Here is a 21,020-nt window from a genome sequence, read left to right on the forward strand (position 1 = left end):
CTACTTTAAAAAAAAAACCCATCTCCAAAATGTTTGTTTCCAACAAAACTTTAAATATGTTTCTCTTAAAATAAGGTGAAGTATGGTTTGTTTGGTGGAGAGGCTCTTTTTTCATTGTGTTTCTGTCTGCCAATAGTAATCAGACAGAGTCTGACCGCACAGCGAGGGGTACTGTCATTACAAATCCTCGCCTCGCTGCATCTCCTATTGATTGTCTGTTTGTCAGGATATTTCAGAGATAAATGTACTCATATGAGAGAAGCTGACCTGCTCTCTGATACGGCAATGAAAGGTTTGTCACTTTCTCATTGAGCATTGATTATGGAGACAAAGAGACTATTTAGAGAAAATTACATGGAGCGACATGGTTGGAGAAAACAGAGATGGTGGAAACAACAAAAAACAACAAAATAATAATAAAAAAAATTATGTAACTGTTCTAATTGTTTAAAGAGATTTTTCATATCCAATAAATTAATAAGCAGCTTTACAAACATTATTTTTGTAAAGTTATATAATCTGGTGGAACATGGCTTTTTGATTTTTTTCAAATTAAAGAAACTTGTATATTAAACAATATTATTTTCATTCTCATCATTGTAGCTTTACATTAAATATGGTTCATGCTAAAATCAGTTTGATTCAGGGTAATTATTATGGATTTCTATCTTTCATTAAAGAATGGTAGCTAAATGCTAAAATTAGCAAAAGGCTAGGTAAAGGCTAAAAGTAGAAGAACAGCTAAAAGTAGGAAAAGGCTAGCTAAAGTAGCAGAAGGGTAGCTAAAAGGTAAAATTAACACCAAGAAGACGAAAGCAGATCAAGTTTGCTGAAGCAAATTTCAAAGAAAATATTTTTGAAAGAATTGAAAAGATCTCAGTGTATTTCTATGAGGAAACCATTTGTTAAAAAATGGTGAATATTTGGGAAAGTATAAAAGTTACAAAACACCAAAAGTCACAGTACACTATTCCCAAGTGAGCTGAACGTTTTGATATATGAGTAGCTAAAACAGCACAAAGTATGCAGAAGTACTTACATTCCAAAAAAAAAAAAGAAGCAGGAAAACAATAGAGTGAATGCTGAATCACTGTTCTTACAAAATGTCATTTTTTAAAGATTTTATATCACATTATTAAAAATGCATTCAGGCTACTGTCAAAACAAGGTTTGCAGTTCAGTTTTAGGTGGCCTGTATTATGAACCGTTGCTGGAAATTAAGATCAGATATTAATTCAGACTGCTCAGCTGGGATTCTTAGGTCTATTCCTGCTTTGACATTAAAGTGTTTGACTTTTGCTTAAAAATGTGGGTGTTAGCGAGGCTAAAAAAAAAGAAAGGTTTTCCCTAAGGCTGTATGACAGTCCTCTGCAGCTTAGAGCTTCTCTGATTATACGAATGGCTGCCTGCTCAGGACACCTCGAAGTCTCTCTGGGAGGAAAAGAAGCTTTTCTTTTTGGAGAGAGAAAGACCATATAGGGGAAAAAAAATCCAAAGAGGTTTTCTAAGCTGTTCATCTTAAACTCACAGAAATATCAAACAGTCTTAACTCAGTCTCTGAAAGATGCTGCAGCTGGTGGTGGAAGAAGAAGAAGAAAAAAGACTATATAGACGTAACTTGGCTAATTTGGCAAAGGGTAGATTTGGGATCAGCGGGGGTGTTGATGCACAAAAGCTTAGTCTGAGTCAGATCTGAACATGTACAGTACGGGGTAGGACAGACTGACAAACATTAGAAATAATGCAAATAATTAAAGGCCTAAGATTCCTCGAAGGGATGCGTAGCGCCAAAGGGTCATGAGATATTTTGGTAACAGACAGACACACAAAGATACGGGCAAAAACATTTTCACTTCGCCTTTTCCTTTCAGCAGCGGGTGATAAAAATCAAAATGTCAAATAACTGACATTTTGTGTGGTTGTGCGATGAAGGATGAGCAGAAATATAAATACTTGAAAGACATTGGGCAGAGGAGTTTTATTAAGGCAGAATTGTATCAAGTGTAAAGGCTTTTGCGTGTGACGATGTTCTGATAACTTGGCAACCTAGGCTTGCTTTAATCTTAGCTGATGTGTAGCTATAAATTGGGAGATTTATTTAAATCAAAATGAAGCACCCTGGCTTTCTTTTTTAGATCCGCTTAAAATACTTAAAGTTTGAATTCAGTTTCCTCAAAAACAGCCTGCCTACATTAAAACACAGTACGCTTACTGTTTCTGCGCCACATAGAAACAGCAGCACTCTGATAACCACCGAGACTGAATAACTCAAGCTGTCTGCCACTTCCGGTAAAACAAAAACCTGTTATTGACTGATTCTTTGGAGGTACTGTCAGAAAACATGTCTAAATAGCATCCTTCGTCTGTGTCCCCCCCCCACCACAGCATATGCATGAAGCTTTAGAGCTAAAACAGCAGCTGCAGACGGAGCATGAGCAAGCCTTGGTGGCCCTTCACAACAAGCAGAGGGAGATCAATCAGCTGCAAAAGGTACAGCCGTAAGTAAAAACAAAACTAGACATTAGTCATTGATTTTGTGCAGTGACTTTTTTCCAAGGTTTCTTGTTCGGCCATAGATGTGCCGGCAGCCAGCCTCGGCCGTTCTGTGTCACACAGACGTTTACTGTAAACAAAAAGCTCTCCGACTGGTGTACAGGAGCAGGTTTAATCGGAGGTGAAGATCCAGCTTTAGTGCTTCTGACTGTGTGGTAAAATGGTAAAATGGTTGCCATGCTAGTGTTTGATAAATACCCGCATCCTGTGCTTCTCAGAAAGTAAAACACTTCAAATACCACAAGAAAACTATTGAAAGCATTTTACCAAGAAGCACTTTTGCAATTTTTCTGTTTCTAAGGTTAGACCACAACAGTGACTTGACTTGATAGTTACTTGTTTAACCCTCCTGAAGCTCTTAAAAGAGAGACAGACAGAGAGAGGTAGAGAAGCCCTTGTAACTTTGGATCAGTTTGACCTAAAGGCCATGACAGGGTTAAAATGTTCAGCTTACATATATCTTTTAACTCTGGTGATTACAAGAATTCAGCTTTAATTGTAAATTAACTAATTGGTTTTATTGTCCGAAATAAACAAGTTTTGTTCTACACAGTGTCTTAAAGCAGGATTTGTTGTTTTCTCATAAAAAACGGCTTTCCAAAAGCTGCTTAAAAGGATTTTACTTTAAAATTTCATCAAGATATCTACTAAAGTTAGACTTTGATATTTTAAAAAACTTTTTAGATGAAGCAAAGTTCTGTAGAATTTTCCTGCATCTGTTTTTATATTGTTACACTGACGTTTGTTGGAAAGGATTATTAACTGGTAAAAACAGAAGGCAATGATTAGCAGATCTCATACACCCTTTTTTATTCACAGTGGAACGTTTTATCAAATGTTGAAAATAAGAAATTGCACCGTCTTTAGAAAATAACAAGGTAATGTTGAATTTTATGGCAGCATCACATCTCAAATAGGTGGGGACAGGGGCAACAAAAGGTTGTAAAAAAATAAGTGGTACAAATAAGAAACAGCTTGAGGAGCATTTAAGCAACAAATTAGGTTAATTGGCAACAGGTCAGTAAGAGGACTGGATATGAAAAGAGCATTTCAGGGAGACTGAATCTCTCAGAAGTAAAGATACGCAGAGTTCACCAGTCTGTGAAAAACCATAGACTCCTATTCCTCCGTACTAAAGAGAGAAAGACCATCGGGCCTCTTTTCAGTGCACAGTTCAAAAGTCTGCCTCTGTGAGGGTATGGGCGTGCATTGGTGTCTATGGCAAGGGGAGCGTACACATTTGGAAAGACCTCATCTTTGTAACAAGGTATATTCAGGTGTTAGAGCGTGTGCTCCCATACAAATGACATCTTTTTCAGGGAAGGCCTTGCATATTTCAGCAAGCTAATGCTAAACCTCATACTGCACTCTACAGCAGCATGGCTTTGTAGAAGAAGAGGGAGCTGAACTGGCCTGTCTGCAGTCCAGACCTCTCAACAACTGAAAGCATTTGGTGCATCATGAAATAAAAGAAATCGGACACAGAAGACAGGTGGAATCCAACACCGAACAGAAATGGAACAACAGTCCCCTCCAAAAACTCCAGCAGCTGGTCTGCTCAGTTCCAAGACATTAACAGTGTTGTTACAATAAGAGGTGATTCTTTACAGAGGGGAAACATGGCCTTGAACCACCTTTTTTTAGATTTTTTGTTGCCCTCAAATTCAAAATTTATTCTTTATTTCTTAGTTTCAGCATTTGACATGTTTACTAGATTCCAATATGAGTAAGCAAAGGGTCTATGAAATTTGCAAATCATTGCGTTCTGTTTTTGTTAACACTTTACGGTCTCCTAACTTTAATGGAGCTGGGGTTGTATTTTCTCGTCTCCAACATACCTTGACGTGCAGATCAGTTTCCTTTAATCTGAGCTGTGCCATCAGGAGTAGGTATCTCTCAGTGTACTGGTGCTGTGATGAGTCTTTTCCAGGTTGCTGCGTGGACAGTATGTCAGCTGTGTGGTGTGCCGTTTACCTCTCAGGCTGTGATCACAGTGTCAGCTGTCACTGTGTGTTTCTGTATGTTCTCTGCAGGCCTGGCTTCGAACTGACCAACAGCATGAAGAAGCAGTACACTTGTTAGAGGTACAGTAACATGAAGCAGCACTGATCAGTTTTACATCAGCACCATCTTTGATGTTGCTCACTCCATTTAAAGACTAATAATAAGATGTTCATTTAGAATGAAGTCCAATTTTCTTGGTAAATGAAAGACAGTTTAAACAGTTATAATACACATTTATTCTAAGACCTATTTTGGATCCATAAGGCTTGACTTAACCTTAAGGTTAAAAGCAGAATTTTGCAATTTTTAAAAAATACATATCATCCATTCATTCATTTTCTTACAGAAAGCTGGTTCCTATTTCCAGCAGTCAAAATACATATCAACACATCCTAATTATCTTCAACGGAGGAGTGCCAATAGTTTAGCAGATAAAAAAAGTACAAATTAGAATTTTTAGCTGCTGATGGTGCAACATGAAAAGTCATGAAATCAGCAAAATGGTGCAAGCTTCCTCTGGGGTTCATGAGCATCCATGGAAAATTTTATGCAAACCCATCTTTTAACCGTTGAAATATATTTCAGTCTGGCACACAATGTTGCATTTATCAACACTGTCATCCCTGGAAGTAGAGTTAAAGAATAGATTCTTATTAGGACAAATTGCTGACTGCACCCAAGCTTTCAATAATCGTCCTTCTGCAGAGGCTGAAATCATATGAATTACTTACAAATGAACTCTTTTTGTCAAAAGATTAACACAAGAGTGAACTGTCCCATGTTCAGTAATTCAAAGAGAAAGAAAAAAGTGACTGAGTGAAAAGTCTAAATATCAGAAATTAGACCGTTTAATATGGCTCTGAATTAGTTATTGTGGGCTTTAATGTTAAGCAACAAAACAAAGTTCAATCTGAATGGCAGCCACTAATAAAAAGAATATCCAAAATGTAAATGTTTTAGATCTGATCTGTGATTCTAAACCCCTTTTATCAAGTTGTCTGGGAATCAAAGCTGTTCAAAGCTTGAGATTTTGGATAAAGCACTTGAAAACATTCAAAACCCCGGTTGGTTTCATAATACATAGTTGTTTGATTTTAGGGTTTCCTTTTAAAAATAGAAAAAAATCCAATTGTTTGCTTTTGCTAAGCACATCTCAGAAATGCTGCACATTGGATTTGTACCTGTTTATTGAAAAAGGCTCATCAAGCTGATAGGCTGCCTTTTTCAAATTGTAATATGTAGAAATCTGAGACATTTTTATGAGCAATTAATTAAAACCTGTCAAAAGACTTCAATATTTAGACAGAAGCTTCATTTAGGATGCAATGTTTACTTTTAGATTAGTGGCGCATTTTGCTTTGCTTTTGCAAAATAACATCAGTTTTTATGCAATGCAATAAACATTTTGAATAAATATGAGCTGTTTGAAAAATTTGCTATTTATCACCAAGTTAAGGTGCTGGAAAAGTTAAAATACGCCCTAAAAATGCTTGAAAAGCACCTAAATTTGATTTTGGGAAAGGTTTAAAACCTTGTTTTTAAAAAAGTTTCACAAGAATTTTAATTTGTTTTGAACTCCAGAGATGGGCACCTTTCCTGTAACACATCAGGGCAACATCTCTGCAGTTAAACGAGTGATATTATTTAAACTATATGCATTGTCTTTCAGGAAACTGCCAGTGATAAAGAATGTAACATTATGGAGTATTTTTTGAGTCATCCATCAGCATTTTTAAACATTAGCTTAGGTTACCTTGTTTTTCCTCTCTTTGAAGGTTTTCTCTTGTGCTTTAGTGTAACGTTTAACTTCCGAGGTTTCTGTGGGTTTTGTAGCGTCAGACTGACAGGTCCCATTAACGGAGCTCCTGGGCCGACCGTGTCCCTGTGATCAAACAGCCAACCTGCTGTGTTTCATCACTTCCTTTTTTCAAGATGCGTGTCACTGCCTCATCTACTGGAAATCATTTTCTAATTTTACCCTAAATCCCTCCGTGACAATGGCTCGCTCGCTCCTTTGAGTGCAGTTCAAGTGAGGTCATGTTATTATCCGTCGGAAGCACTTTAATACGATTTTACTGAGCAAGCAGACTGAGTTTGGTGCAGACAAACAGTGTGATGAGAGAAATTTAAATTCCTCAGTCAAGGAGTTGGATTTTTTTTTTTCTTCTTGAAGCTGTTGAATCTTTTTCCTACAAGCCTGTTTATATTTTACTAACATGCAACCATTTTTGCAGGGGGGAACAAAGCTGCATTTTATTTCAGACATAAACCATGTTGCGTTTGCTAAGTCTTTTCAGTTTGACAAACCAACAGCATGATATGCCCTTTTAAGTTTCTCTTACATAAATTTTGTGTTGACTTATTTTTCATTGCTTTCCTTCTTGTTTTTTTGCATGCTTTTTTTTTATCATCATTATGATATTTTCTTGTTTCTTTCTTTTGCTTCTTTCTGATTCCCCCCTTTTTTGTCTAAACAGAACAATAAGGACAAAATGTTTCAGGTATTTATTTTCCTCCCTGATTGGTTTCTTCTCTCTTTTACAATCACCAAAGCTCAATAAAGGCCGATTGTTACTTATTCAGTAGAAAAAATGTCTTAGATCATCCTTGACTTCCACAGATTGGGTCTTTATGGTATAATTTGAAAGTGTGTTATATGTGAGTAGATGAGAAAACCTCCTCATGCCTTGATTAGACTGCTGAAGTTTCAATATAACATTACGCCAGAGCTCAGAAATTGTTCTTTAGGGATCTTTTTGTATTTAGGTCACTGCTCAATCAGCAATAATAGATAAAACGGCTATTCTTTCGAGGGCCCATTTCTGTACAATTACATGAGATGAATTAAACCTAAAGGGCTTTCTGTTTCTTTTTTTTGTTTGTTTTTTAATTATCCCTCCTGTTGCTCAAGGTGACCATTTCTTCCCTTTCTCTCCTTTGTCAAAGGTCAAGCTTTGTGACCTGGAGCAGAAATGCAGGTCACACAGTGAACACTTCCACCAGCTGTCCAAAGAGCTGCTGAGCTTCCGTTTGCACTCGGAGCCAGTGGAGATCCTCATACAAAATCGTTCGACCCCAGCATCACGGATCCTTTCCTCTCCGGAGGAGAAACTCTCAGAGGTCACTGTTGAATTTGGAGTTCAGTCAAAGACAGGTGGGTAAGATTGGAGCTAAAAGTCAAACTCAGTTTTTAGAAATATTTCCAGCCCCATGTAATATTTTCTACCACTGCGTGTTGTTTCATGAGTATTTACTATTACCTGCTGCTGAAAGGCAGAGGTGGACAATAGGTTTATGCTTGTGTGTTTGTCACAGCAAACTGAACAAACTGAATACACTAAAATGTCCATAACTCTGTCAATTTCACAGATATTGAGCTAAAATTTTATAGTAGCTGAGTCATGCTCGGCACATAATCTGATATTTTACGATACCGCATGAGATTGCTCATAATATTATTTTCAAGGTTTGACCAAATTGGTGGAAACTGTCATTTCTCAACATAAGATGCTCTTTGTTTGAAACTCTGGCATGAAAAGCAGTGGGCAATATGCATTCTTTAAGGAATGCTAGTCAAAAAAATAGCTAATTATTAATATTTTTTATCTGTCCATCTAATTGTCCCTCAGAAGTGGACACCTCCAATGATAATAGTGCGTTTTCATGATCACGGTCTACCTTAATTGGTGAATAGAATGTGATTTAATATATTAGTATTTTCACAACTTGCAGTTATAGCCATACTGTTGCAGATTTATACATACAAACTCAAGTTCTTTGAAGCACTGGGAATTCAGATTTTTCTTCCCTGTCACCTAAAACCCAACACTTTGATGCTTTTGCGCCTAATGATATTACTGAAGAACCACAAGAACCCTGTGATGCAGAGGATCCATGCTGAAATAATGATTTCCTCAAGGAATTCAGCTGTTTGCACTCATAGAATAAATATGTTTTCATATTGGATTTCCTGCCTATTCCAAATGTGCTTAATCCCCATGAGTACTATTTAAGGACATATATGTATTGCAGATGGGAAGTGGAGATGGAGAAGCTTTTTGCCATGAATGGTCTTAACTGCGTCATTGCTTAAAGAGGCAATCAATGGGTGTGGAATGAGCAGCAAATGGGAGCAGGAGGAATGACAGCTGCTCTTTATGTGATATTTACATCAATGTTTCCCAGGTGATGAGAGTGCAGCAAACACTCCGCCACTGATCTCCCAGTTTTTGCCCTGCCCTACGCAGACTGGAGACGGTGAACCATCAGAGTCGCTCTCTGTCGAACCCAGCACCGTGACAACGGACCGCTCCAGCAGCCCTCGAAAGCCTCCCCCATCAGAGGTGCCTTTGAGTGACACCTCACCACACCAGCAGCACATTCATGTTTAAATATATATATATTATATACAAACTATTCTTTCAAGTTAGTTTTAGGATTTTAAAGCAACAGTTTAAATATTCTGAACTGTAGTTCAATTAATATCTTATTTGTAGGTAGTATCTCTTTCAAAACTTCAGTTTGGAGAGATAGTTTATTTTTAGAGCAGACTGACAAACTAACAGCTAATCCGAGCAGAGCCAAGACCAAAGTGGATTGGTGCTGTAGCGGTTCATCCAAAGGCTATTTTATAAACCTTTACACTGCCATGAATTTCACACTACATGGTTATTTCAGCAGAAATATTATGACATTCCTATCTGAAGTGCCCCAGGCTGCATGGAAATTGCTACAATTAGCTGGTATTTGTGCTTGCAAATATTCATAGCATTTTATCTAGATAACCATGTAATGGGAAATTGGCTGTGGTGTAAAGGTTTATAAAATAGTGTTTGGATGAACCGCTATGAATTTTTTTTATACTGGAGTACGGCAGCAATCCACTTTGGTCTTGACTGCATTCGGATTAGCTGTTATACCTGGCCCATCCAATCAAAACTAATCTACATTTTTCCAACTTTAGGCTGTTTAAATTGCTGTTTACAACAGGTAAAATATTCATAGTTCACATCTTATTTTTAACTTTAAATTTAGTTGGTTAAGATCTGCAACAGACTGCTTTGCCCATTTTTGTGTATTACAGATGATTAGAAAACCTATATATACAAAACTCTTACCTTTAATTATTCTAATGACTAGATGGAGGATGAGACCAGCCCATCACCCAGGTCCAAACCTCGCTACACAGGCCAGGTCCGCCTTTGCACTGCCCGTTACAGGTAAATACAACAAGCACTAAGACATTTATGTTTCTTTACTGCATGCACTCCTAACGTCTAAGAGTAATTCTTAATAGTAAACTGAACACATACTTTGATCTTTACTTCTTTAAGTTATAATCCTTATGATGGACCGAATGAGCATCCTGAAGCAGAGCTTCCTCTTGTGGCTGGAAAGTATCTGTACGTGTATGGAGACATGGATGATGATGGCTTCTATGAAGGTGAGTGAGGAGATAAAGCTGTAAGGTTGTGTTTAAGTAGTCTTTGTGATGTAAAATAACAGCAGAATTTGTTGCCGAGTCTAAATGTTGCAGCACAAAGAACAGACATTTGTGTTTGAGTCTCAATGTCTTTTGCAGATAATGTTCACCAGACAAAACACACATACACATAATGTATACATCATTATGCATTCCTATAAAACATAAAAATGCCAAAAAGTTTGCATCAACTCTCATTTATTCCTCATTTAAGTTGTTTTATGTGGACTTTTCTGTTTTAGAGCTGAAGTCGCTCATCATCCATTTTCTCTCACCTCATCTGAGGAGCATTTTCTAAACAACTAAATGTACATTTAATTTTTTTTTTTGTGGCTGTACTCAAGATGAGTTTGAGGCTTCTTGTATTACAAGGTTAAGATGGAACAATACAGCTCCATCAAACCTTAATGTAAAAGAACTGTAGTGCTGATGCAGTCATTTCTGTAAACACTGCCACAAAGACAGCTCTTGCTCTTGTGTGGCAGTTTGCATGACTCGTCGCCCTCGTACTAAAAATGTCCGTCATATGGCTTCTGGCTACGTTCATTCTGTGACCTCGGCTTCGTCAGTGCTGGCTGTCACCATGAAAACTTTCCGCACACTTTCTCACAACTGCTCACAGGAGTGAATCCCTTTCTAATCTATTAAGAATGATGGAGGCTTCTCCGTCAGAGGCAATCCTGATCCCCCTAGCCAGCGATTGTGCAGCCAACACCGCCTGTCGTAGTCACGGCGGTGCTCAGCTGCAGTGATTCATTAGCTGTGGGCGGTCGAATTGCACGCTACTGTGGAGGAGCTCTGTATTTACCACACAGGAGGAAGACTTGGGCCTCAGACCAAGCTGTTGACAAGATGGGACTGTGGTCCTTTTTAGTGTGATGACTAATCCAGTGGGGCTCAGCTTAATCATCAGCACACACAAACTGCACACACTCTCACACTCACATACACATGAACACACAGATACAAATGGTCTTAAGGTTTCCCAGGCCTCTGTGGATAAGGAGGAGACGTAGAGAAACTTCTTGCCTTTGGGTAAAATTGCACAAAAAATCAGAATCTTTTTCTTAGTTTGAAGTGACCACGTCATCGGCATCCTCTGAGGTGTTCCTGGAAATGTTTAAAAGCACCAGCTAATGTTCAAGTTCTTCAAAAAGTTGAAAAGGAATATATATATATTTTTTTTTCACTGAATGGAGTATGAAAAGTAGCATTAAAGAGCCAAATACTCAAAATAAATCACAGAGAATAGCATATGCACATATCTCATGTTTTACTGAGCCATTTGTTAATTAGTTTTAATGATGCCACTGCCTGGCTCTACTTTTTGTCTTGTTAAAAATGTTTAACATTTGGGGTACCACAAAGGGAGGCTGCACTTTCCTATAGCAATATTTCCTAAATGTTGGTAGTCTGTGGTTCGCATCCATCCATCCATCCATCCATCCATCCATCCATCCATCCATCCATCCATCCATCCATCCATCCATCCATCCATCCATCCATCCATCCATCCTCTTTACATGCTTATCCGTGCAGCATCATGGGGGACCTGGTGCCTATTTCCAGCAGTCTTTGTATGAAATATGGGGTATACCCTGGACAGGCTGCAAGTCCATCACAGGGCCACATAAAGACAAACAAGACTGACAGCCATCCACATTATCATTCATATGTAACGACAATTTTTTGCTTTGTGAGATGAAACCAGAGTAACTGTAAAAAACCCTCACATGCATAGGAAGAAAATGTAAACTCCACACAGAAAGGCCGCCGGTAGGAGGTGAACCTGCGACCTTTATTTCTCTGGTTTTACCATTTGGTTTTTGCTCATTAATACAAACAAAATGGACAAATACTCATTAGTTTTATACACCTGTCTTTCTTTTGCTGTCTAAATCACAGGGGAGCTTCTGGATGGCCAAAGAGGACTTGTTCCTTCCAACTTTGTGGAATTTGTCCAGGACAAGGAAAAACCAATTGGGGAGGGAGGGGAACTCCCTCTGGACCACACACCCCTGGCCCTGATGACAGTGGATGGAGGTGCCTCCCAGGATGGTTTCCTAGGTTCATCTGGTGCCCTGGTTCCATGTAGCAATGGGACAGGGGGTCCCTTGGACCCTGAGGACCTAGCTGAAGACGTTGTGCCTTACCCCCGTAAGATAACCCAGATCAAGCAGCTGGCACGAAGCGTTATTGTGGCGTGGGAGCCTCCGGTAGTGCCTTTGGGCTGGGGGAACATCTCTGGCTACAACGTGTTAGTGGATGGAGAGCTTCGGGCCAGTATGCCATACGGTGGCCGGACCAAGTGCTTACTCGAGAAGCTGGACCTGGACGGCTGCATCTACCGGGTGTCGGTGCAGAGCGTCACCGATCGGGGCCTATCAGACGAGCTGCGCTGCACCTTACTAGTGGGGGCCAACGTGGTGGTGGCACCATGCGGTCTGCGGGTGGATGACATCCAGCGTGACACTGCCGAGCTCTCCTGGTTGCCTAGCAACAGTAACTACAGTCACACTGTGTACTTAGACGGGGCAGAGCATGCAGTGGTAAAGCCAGGAAGGTACAGACTACGCTTCCTCAACCTGAAACCTCTGACGGTTTATAAAGTGACGGTGGCGGCACAGCCTCACCAGGTGCCCTGGCAGCTGCCCCTGGAGCAGAGGGAAAGAAAAGAGGCTGGGGTAGAGTTTTGCACTCAGGCTGCAGGTCAGAATTACATAATTTTACACACACACAATATCAATAATAAGTGCGCAAGCAGACAATTTCTTTTAAATGTTTTTAACAGTCTTGTTGGTACGGCGTTTTTGGTGTGCTTTGACCATGTTTTTTCAATTTATTTTATAAAGTAAAGTCATTTTAAATGCCTGTTGTGTGACGTTGGAGAGTTTGGGAACATGTTTCCTTACAATGTTATTGTCGTGTATTGTATTTTGTCCAGGCCCAACACCATTTTGCAGAACAGGTCAGAATGAAACATCAGTGCTTGGCTACCTATGTTTTACCACTAAATGATACAGAAAGCCAGTAGGCAGAGCTGTCATTACTATTGCACCCTTAGGAGAGGGATGATTATCACATATTGTTCATTTGAATGCAATCACAAAAGGCATGTGGGTAAAAATGGCATTTGGTTCAAGAATCATTTTTCATTTCCGAACAATACTGTGACTCATGTGTCCTTTCAAATTTCAACACAATTTATTGTTTGAAATTCATTTGTAATTTAGCTCAGGTTTCCCACACAGAAAATGTCAGTAATTAGAGAACATTTAGGAATGATAAAATACAATCAGTCATTTTTTCCATCTTATTTTCTAAAATAAGCAGTTTTATAAGAAAACAGAGCACCTCAACTGTGTGTTGAATTACTCTTATGTTTTGCGCATTTATTTTTGCTTGAATGTAGATGGGCATGCATTTTCTAGAGTTACAGAGAAGCAAAAGATAATGATCTGCTTAGTTTTTCAACATTATATCTTTTGCATGTAGAGATGGAAGAAACAGAGCACATGTTGTTTTATTCTTTGCTCAAAATCACATAATGTTTTAATACACAATTAGGAAGTATTGTTCCCACATTATTTACCTAAATTAGTGTTTACACTGAGTAGATTTCATATGAAAAGTCAGTTTGGTTATAGAATATTTAAGGTTATAAAAATTTTGATGTAGAAACAGTGAGTTATCTTGTTCTGAAGTGACACATTTTAAAACCACATGCAGTATCTACAGAGGTCACCCTAACAAGTTTCTGCATGTGTCTCCACAAAATATTTATAAGCTGTTATGTAATATTGCACAAATTTAAATTTAAATTGCAAATTGCTAAATGCATCAGCTTGTACAGTAGCCCCTCCCTTTCCTCACTTCCTCATTTATATCTTTGTTTTTGTGCATGTGTGTATACTTGTTTGTGCATTAAAGGAATGCTTCACAATTTTTATCATCATGTTTATGTCAGGGATTTTAAACAGCAAACTATTGTCAGACTATTTTTTTGAAAATCTTAACACATGATTTGTCACCTTCCAGGCCCACCGCTGCCTCCCCACGATGTTCAGGTGCTCTGCGGGCAGGCTCCAGGGGTCCTGCAGGTCCGCTGGAAGCCCCCCGTTCTCTCTCCCACAGGCACTTCGAATGGGGCAAATGTCATCGGCTACGCAGTCTGCACTAAAGGACAAAGGGTGAGTAAGCATGTCTTAGTAATACTTTATCCTTTAGTTTGTTTGGTTGAAGGACAGTGTAGAAAATGATGATGAGGAGCTAATCTTAGTTTCAAGGCATTACTGAAGATTTAGAGGGAAACATGCAGCTCACAGATACAATAATAAAACCGGTGACATTATAACAAATGTTTAATCACATTTAATCCACCTAAAGCAGCAATAATATACATCACAGCTGGGATGCTTTTAGCCTTTGTCTTTAACATTATGTCATCTGTGCCATTGGTACACACAGTGGTGCCACCTGCTCGTGGTTAGTGTTTAGTGCACGGCTCTCATTCTGGGACATGAAAGGTCTCTCACCCCCTCTAGTGACTGCTAACGTAAATCAAAACACTTAAATCACCTCCAACTCTGCAGTCGAATTATGCTTCAGAGCTGCCCTCTGCTGGCTGAAAGCTTTTAGGCGTTAATTTACCTGCTCCTCGGTGCTAAACAGGCCTTTTGAGTATCTGAGCTTTGTTTGTTTTGTTTTTATAATTTTCAGTTTTCTGATAGTGAAACACTGCTTGAAGTGTAACCACTTCTGCAACTGCTAATATTTAAATCAGCCCAGCAGTGTAGTTGTCCATACAAAATAAATTAAAAAGAAAATATTAGAAAACAAATAAAGGTTAATTTGTAAAGCAAAGACACCTCATGATTATTTTCTCAGATGGTTTTTTTTTTCCCTTTTGGAGTCATTACATAACTGGACCTGAACAATTGTCCTGAGCATGTGGACACTGCAGGAAAAGATTCATAAATATTTTACTTAAAACTGATTTTCTTGATGTACAGATTATAGTGCCTGCTGTGTTAGATAAATACTAACTAGCAAAAATGCTCATGTAATGGTTCATAGAGAGAAGAGAACTACAGGATTTCAGACAATTACTTTTTGTCTGAATTACTTTTAGAAATGCTTCATTTTAGCTCGTTCTCATTTATTCCTCTGCCATTAAAAAGCTGACTGAACAACTTGTCTGTTTAAAACGTGATAAAATAACTTTGGTTTAATGTGGAACACCCCATTTAGTGTGTGTAAAGATGTACTTCCAGCATGAAGCAAAATAGTATCCACATTAGCCATGCAATGTGCCAACACTAAGGATTATTCTGTTTTGTAGCAATACTGGCATTGATGTATGGATTCAGTTCTTTTTCCTTTTGCAGCCAAACAGCAGAATCTTTAGGGTGATGTGCTGAGCTGATATGTTTTAAAGTTAAGTTGGAAAAAGCATGTATTGTGCAAAAAATTGTGCCAATTCAGGGTTAGTGTTTCGCAGCCTTTGATAGGGATGTTGGGCTTTAAAACGTGGCAATTAAAACATATATCGTATCTTTTTACTGCATGCTTTGATAACAATAACATGTTTTTTTTTAATCTAGATAGCTGAGGTGTTGGTCCCAATGGCAGACTACGTCACTATTGATCTGACGAGGATTCAATGCCTGGAGGCCAGAGAGGTCATCGTTAGGACACTGTCAGTCCAGGGAGAATCCCAGGACTCTCAAGTCGCCGTCATTCCAAACAACCTTCTTGTGCCTCTACCTTCAATTCCCCTGCCAGCGCCAATGCACCCTCACGCAGGACCCCCTCCACACCCTCTCCCTCACCCTCAACCTCACCTCCAGTCTCCTCACCCTACGCCCCAACTTCCTGCTCCGCCCCATCCTCAGCCACTCCCTCCCCATCCCCAACATCCTCAAGCCCATCCAAGACTGCCCCATCCAGGTAGACTCCCACACCCACACCCCCAACCCCAACCCTTACATCTTCAACCTTGCCCGCCCCACCAGGGTCCCAGGCCCCAGCACCGACTGCCTCTGCTGCCCCACCCCCAGCCCCATCCTATACCTCAGAGACCAGTAAGTGCCAGAGACCTGGATGCCAAAGAGCACGCAGCTCACCATGGAAGAGCCCTCCCACCGGGCCACCAGCACGGTTGGGACCCAGCGCGATCTACGTCACAGCCTCCTGTGCCCATGCCAGGCCACACGCTCGAGCCCCCTCCCCCTACCAATCTGCGCTCACCCTCCCCTCAGAGGATTCTTCCTCAGCCCCAGGGCACGCTCATTCCAGACACCGTGGCCAAAGCCATTGCCCGAGAAGCAGCACAAAGAGTAGCAGCAGAAAGTGGCAAGGTCTGGAAAAAGAAAACTAAACGACAACATTGGAACTCTTAATGCTTAATAAAACTGAAATTACACATTATTGTTTTACTTAGACTGATCCAATCAAAATTTAAAGTAAATAAAAGGTTAAAGTTAAGGTCATGTTGTGACCAAATACATACAATAAAAAAAATATTTACCTTTTGTAATTGTTGTTAAAATAAAACGCACTGAACTGAGAGTTAATATTGCAATATTAACTCACGTCCCTTATTTTTCCATCATGTTTTCAGGGAGACAGGAGGCAGGGCAGATATGGAGAGCAGGGTCATTCATTTCACCAGCATCCCTCAGATGAGGAAGAGGAAGATGAGGAAGGGTTTGCACATGGCCGTCGGAGAGGACCTTCAGTGGATGAGTTTCTGAGAGGCTCAGAGCTGGGGAGGCCGGTAAGAACAGAGCGAACCGTGATGAATCCTTGTCCTTCTTGTGAACACCAGCGTGTTTAAACCGTGTCAGGGTGTGTGCGTGCGTGTGTGCATGTATATTTTTGAGTGGCTGCATGTTCTCACTCCTTCACACGTCTTTGTGTGTGTGTGTTTGCCCATCCATATGTGCTTTGGTATGTTTGTGGACTTAAACAACTGCGTCTGTGTGTTTGTGTCTTTGTAACAACCAAAAGCCTCACTATAGTCACAATGAAGAGTATCACAGCGAGAGCAGCCGGGGCTCTGACCTGTCTGACATCATGGAAGAGGATGAGGAGGAGCTGTACTCTGAGATGCAGCTGGAAGAGGGGGGACGGCGTCGCAACTCGCACAACACTCCCAAGGTGCAGTTGTTTGCACTTTTCTGAAATCCGAGAATCAACCTCCCATGTTTAATATCATTTAGTGAAGTGCACGGGCACAGACGCTTTAAACAAGACTGTTGCCTTAACTTGCATTTAATTTGTGTTGTTGGTTTGTGTGCTGAGTTTTATGCAGCTGAGATGGTTTGTTTCTCAGAACCATCTGGGGAGTTCTCTGTAGAAGTGATTTGGAACATGGCAAACACTTTCAAAAACACTTAGCAGGTGATTGCCTTTCCAATCAGATGAGCAAATGTTTTGCACAGAACCAATAGAAGATTAAAGCCACCTTTGTTTACTGTTATCACACTGTAAACCTGGCTGTAGCTAACACCTTGGTATGCTATTTGGCCTCCACACTTGTGGTCTGGCTGCAAACGGACAGCTTGGAGCACGAAAAGATAGAATCTCACTGTGAATTTGGTCTTGCAAACTTCACAAAAAATCCAGCGGCCTTGCAAGGTGTAAATATAAATTTGAAACAGATTTCGGAATGTTTGTAGCTCAGAAGAAAGAACATTTGCCAAGCAGAAGGTTGGCGGTTTGATTCTACCTTCCACATCTACATGTCAAAGTGTCCCTGGGCAAGAAACCTAACCCCGCACTGCCTCCGGTCTTCTGGCTGATGTGTGAATGAAGCTTGTAGTGTAAAGGAGCTTTGAGTGGTCAAGGAGATTAGAAAAGTGCAGTATAAATGTAGTCATGTTGAAAGAATCAGGCTGATTCTAAATATTTTACTGCCATAGTCAGGAGCAGAGAAAGTGATAGACTCAGAAACTTATGAGGCTTCCACACAGCAAGCAGTTAGTGCTTTTGAGAAGCTCCTTTGAAGAGTTTTCCATGAAAGCGCTTCCAGTATCAGTTCAAAGCCAGAGCTTGCTTTTTCAGTTTCAACCGTCAAAGCTCCAGTTCTAAAACAAAAAATAATCTATAGCAAAAAAAACCCCCCAAAACACTTACTTGTTGCTGAGTCTGAGTAAAGAAATGCTTAGTAGTTAGTAACCAGCACTACCGCCAGCCCTGGTGTAGCACTGAATTGCTTTAGTGAAAAAAAAAAGGTTAAAATTTAAATGGATAATTGTCATTTTTGAAGTGATGTTTTATAACAAGTTATCAATAGTTGGTATCTTAACAGTTATCAGTTGCAACATCAATGGCTAACCAAACAAGGACCTGTTTTTTAAAAAAATTGTTGTTTTAGGCTTATAAAACAACTCTTTCATACCATTGTGAAAGAACCTACATTAGCTAATAAACCCCTGTGTTACTCTGGGAATGTATGTTTGCTGATAGTGCAGAGACGCTGTGAATGTATATAAAAACAGGCTTGTCATTGGCTATTCATTAGCCTAGCCTGGATGAAGAGTTCTGCCCTTTTCTTCATACTACATGCTCTATAACTAATGCCACAGTTGATAAGGAACTAACTATTTGATGAAACATCACTACAAAAATGACCAGACTTACCATTCCAGTTTCTACTGATTCATGGGTTTCAGCTTGCCCTTCTATGTAGTTTCTGTAAGGTCACGACAGCCTTAGAAATGACAAAGAGCCACAGAATATTTTAGTGACCTGTTTAGTTGCATGAATTTGATTCTTCATGAGCAATGAACTAACATTTACGTGACAATCAATTCATCCAGTCTAAATACTTTAAAAAAATGCTAACTAAGTTTTAAACTTGCAACTATCTATCTGTAAGAGGCATAAAGGACCATAGTCTAAACTCTCTAATGTGTTTGCCTAATGTTTTACATGTCTGACAAAACTGAATTCAGGACCATACGACGAGTAACAGCTTCATTTTAAAACTGCAGTATCTTCCATTGGCTTGTATGTGTTTCAATGTGAGTCTATGTGTCTACATTTTAGTGCCTGCCTGTGAGTTCTGCATGAGTTTGTTGATATAAAGTTTGTTCAGTTATGTGTGTGTGTTTTTTTAAAAATATATTTTACACAGGTATACACACTGTATGTGAGCAAACAACGAATGCTCAATATTTGTAAATGTTTTCTTTGTGTGTATTTCAGTCAAACAGTCCTGCTGGAGGTCGCCATGATCGGGATGGTGGGAGACGAACTCATTCCCATCTTAAGAGGCGACCTCTAATGGTCCCCTCTATTGGTCAGTAGAACCGCGTGGCTAAAAATAAGAAAAACGAGGTGTATTTTGTGATTTGTATGTTTTCTGTGACGGTCTGTTAAAATGTTCTTACGTCGTGATAATTTTATTTTGAATGCAGATTTTGACATGGCAGAGACTGTGGCGCACCTTTTTTTTTTCTTTTAAACTGCTGTGCACTGTACCACTCTGTCACAAATGAATAGATTTATCTTTGTAGTTGGACATATTTGTACATGTCTTTTTTTATAACTTTTAGGAGCAGAAGCAAATCTTTGGCTAACATTTTGAGACAGCAGGAAAGTTGAGCTTTGTTTTGTTTTGTCACCTTCTAACTGGTGTTTCTCATAGAAGTAACATCTGAGAATAACAGTGAGGGGAACCTCTCCTCCGTGACCGAGGAAGTTAACTATGGCAGAGTAGCTCGGCACAGGAAGTGGTCGTCCCGCAGGCACATGGGCGGCACCAGGTCTCCCCATGGTATGTGCGTGCAGAGCAATTTTTGTCACCCCAGCATGGCAGCAGAGAAGGCCACCGGCACCTGGCAAATGGCAACAACTAGCTGTGGACACGTGCAACTGCTTGTTTGTTTGTTTCAAATAATACTAGTTACTATTATGCTTACAGTCAAAGCGCATGACTGCACTGCAGTGGAATGGTGGGCGCACGGGCAAGACCTGGGGTCCGCAAAAAAACAAATTTAAACAGTTGCAATGATAAGTGATTGATTTACTCTTTGGGGAATGTCATGCACACTCTTGCTTTGGAGATGCAACCACACATACTGCATACAGGATCAATCATTCATAAGCATCTGAATAGATATTGTTGAATTAAAGGATGACCACAGTGTTTGGTGGAGGGGCTTCTTGTATTTTTTTATTTAGATGTTTAAAATATCAGTTTGAGATGTTATCTCTGGCAAATGAAGTAATTCCTCACAGTTTTTTCTTCCTCCATGTACAGTAATACACAGTAATATTTTAGATCATTTGGGCTCTCTGCAAAAGTTTTGAACAATAATGTCTTACCTATTGTAAATAGTGCTTTGAACTTTCACATTTTGGAGCAACATATTTTAATTCTGACTACTGGACTGATGAACTAATGGCTAGTCTGAGCAGAGCTAAGCAAAGGTGGATTGCTGCCATCTTGAAACAACTCCAATCTTAAAAATGTCACTGGGGTTTATATAAGCGCTCTTTTATAAACCGTATCACTACCATCAATTTCACATTTATCTAAAACCCTATGCTTATTTACAAGTGCAAACAGCGGCTAGCTGTAGCACTTCTGGTGCAACTTGGGGCGCTTTTGTCAAGAATATCATATTTCTGCCACAATAGTATTCATTCATAAATGATTTATAAAGGATTAAAGCCATTAACTTGTCAGACAGGTCAGAATTAAAATCTGTTTTTCCAAACTAAGGTTGTTTAAAGATCTATCTAGAACAAGTTAGATATTATTTGTTCACAACGTTTCTACAAAACCCGACCTCAAAATATCCCTTTTAGTTGTATTTTGGCTCGATAGTACAGCAGGCTTTTACACCACTTCCTACAAGGTTTCTGGCTAATATGGTTTTGAATGTGACAGTTATATTATTGCTTCAGGACCAGCGTTAGGTTAATATTTTAGATTTTTTTTTTTGCATGTCAGAGTCTTGTTCCTTAT

At 39.5% G+C, this 21,020-nt stretch overlaps 1 protein-coding gene across 9 annotated transcripts in view; it reads left to right on the forward strand.

Moving 5' to 3' along the window:
• The window catches only part of LOC108232683 (RIMS-binding protein 2), a 67,321-nt gene that overhangs the window by 37,845 nt on the left and 8,456 nt on the right, over positions 1-21,020 (forward strand). For 4 of the 9 annotated variants that reach the window (XM_025004709.2, XM_037979498.1, XM_037979494.1 and 1 more), the window contains 14 exons: positions 2,386-2,490; positions 4,587-4,637; positions 7,504-7,711; positions 8,743-8,900; positions 9,697-9,776; positions 9,891-10,000; positions 11,945-12,748; positions 12,984-13,007; positions 14,078-14,229; positions 15,643-16,398; positions 16,662-16,817; positions 17,051-17,200; positions 19,253-19,346; positions 19,695-19,823. In XM_025004709.2, the coding sequence (XP_024860477.1) occupies positions 2,386-2,490; positions 4,587-4,637; positions 7,504-7,711; positions 8,743-8,900; positions 9,697-9,776; positions 9,891-10,000; positions 11,945-12,748; positions 12,984-13,007; positions 14,078-14,229; positions 15,643-16,398; positions 16,662-16,817; positions 17,051-17,200; positions 19,253-19,346; positions 19,695-19,823 (2,977 nt within the window). The remainder of the gene's footprint in view (positions 1-2,385; positions 2,491-4,586; positions 4,638-7,503; positions 7,712-8,742; positions 8,901-9,696; positions 9,777-9,890; positions 10,001-11,944; positions 12,749-12,983; positions 13,008-14,077; positions 14,230-15,642; positions 16,399-16,661; positions 16,818-17,050; positions 17,201-19,252; positions 19,347-19,694; positions 19,824-21,020) is intronic. The other 5 variants (XM_037979497.1, XM_037979499.1, XM_037979495.1 and 2 more) reach the window with 5 other exon arrangements.

The sequence above is a fragment of the Kryptolebias marmoratus genome, linkage group LG14, assembly GCF_001649575.2.
Source record: "Kryptolebias marmoratus isolate JLee-2015 linkage group LG14, ASM164957v2, whole genome shotgun sequence".
Taxonomy (NCBI): domain Eukaryota; kingdom Metazoa; phylum Chordata; class Actinopteri; order Cyprinodontiformes; family Rivulidae; genus Kryptolebias; species Kryptolebias marmoratus.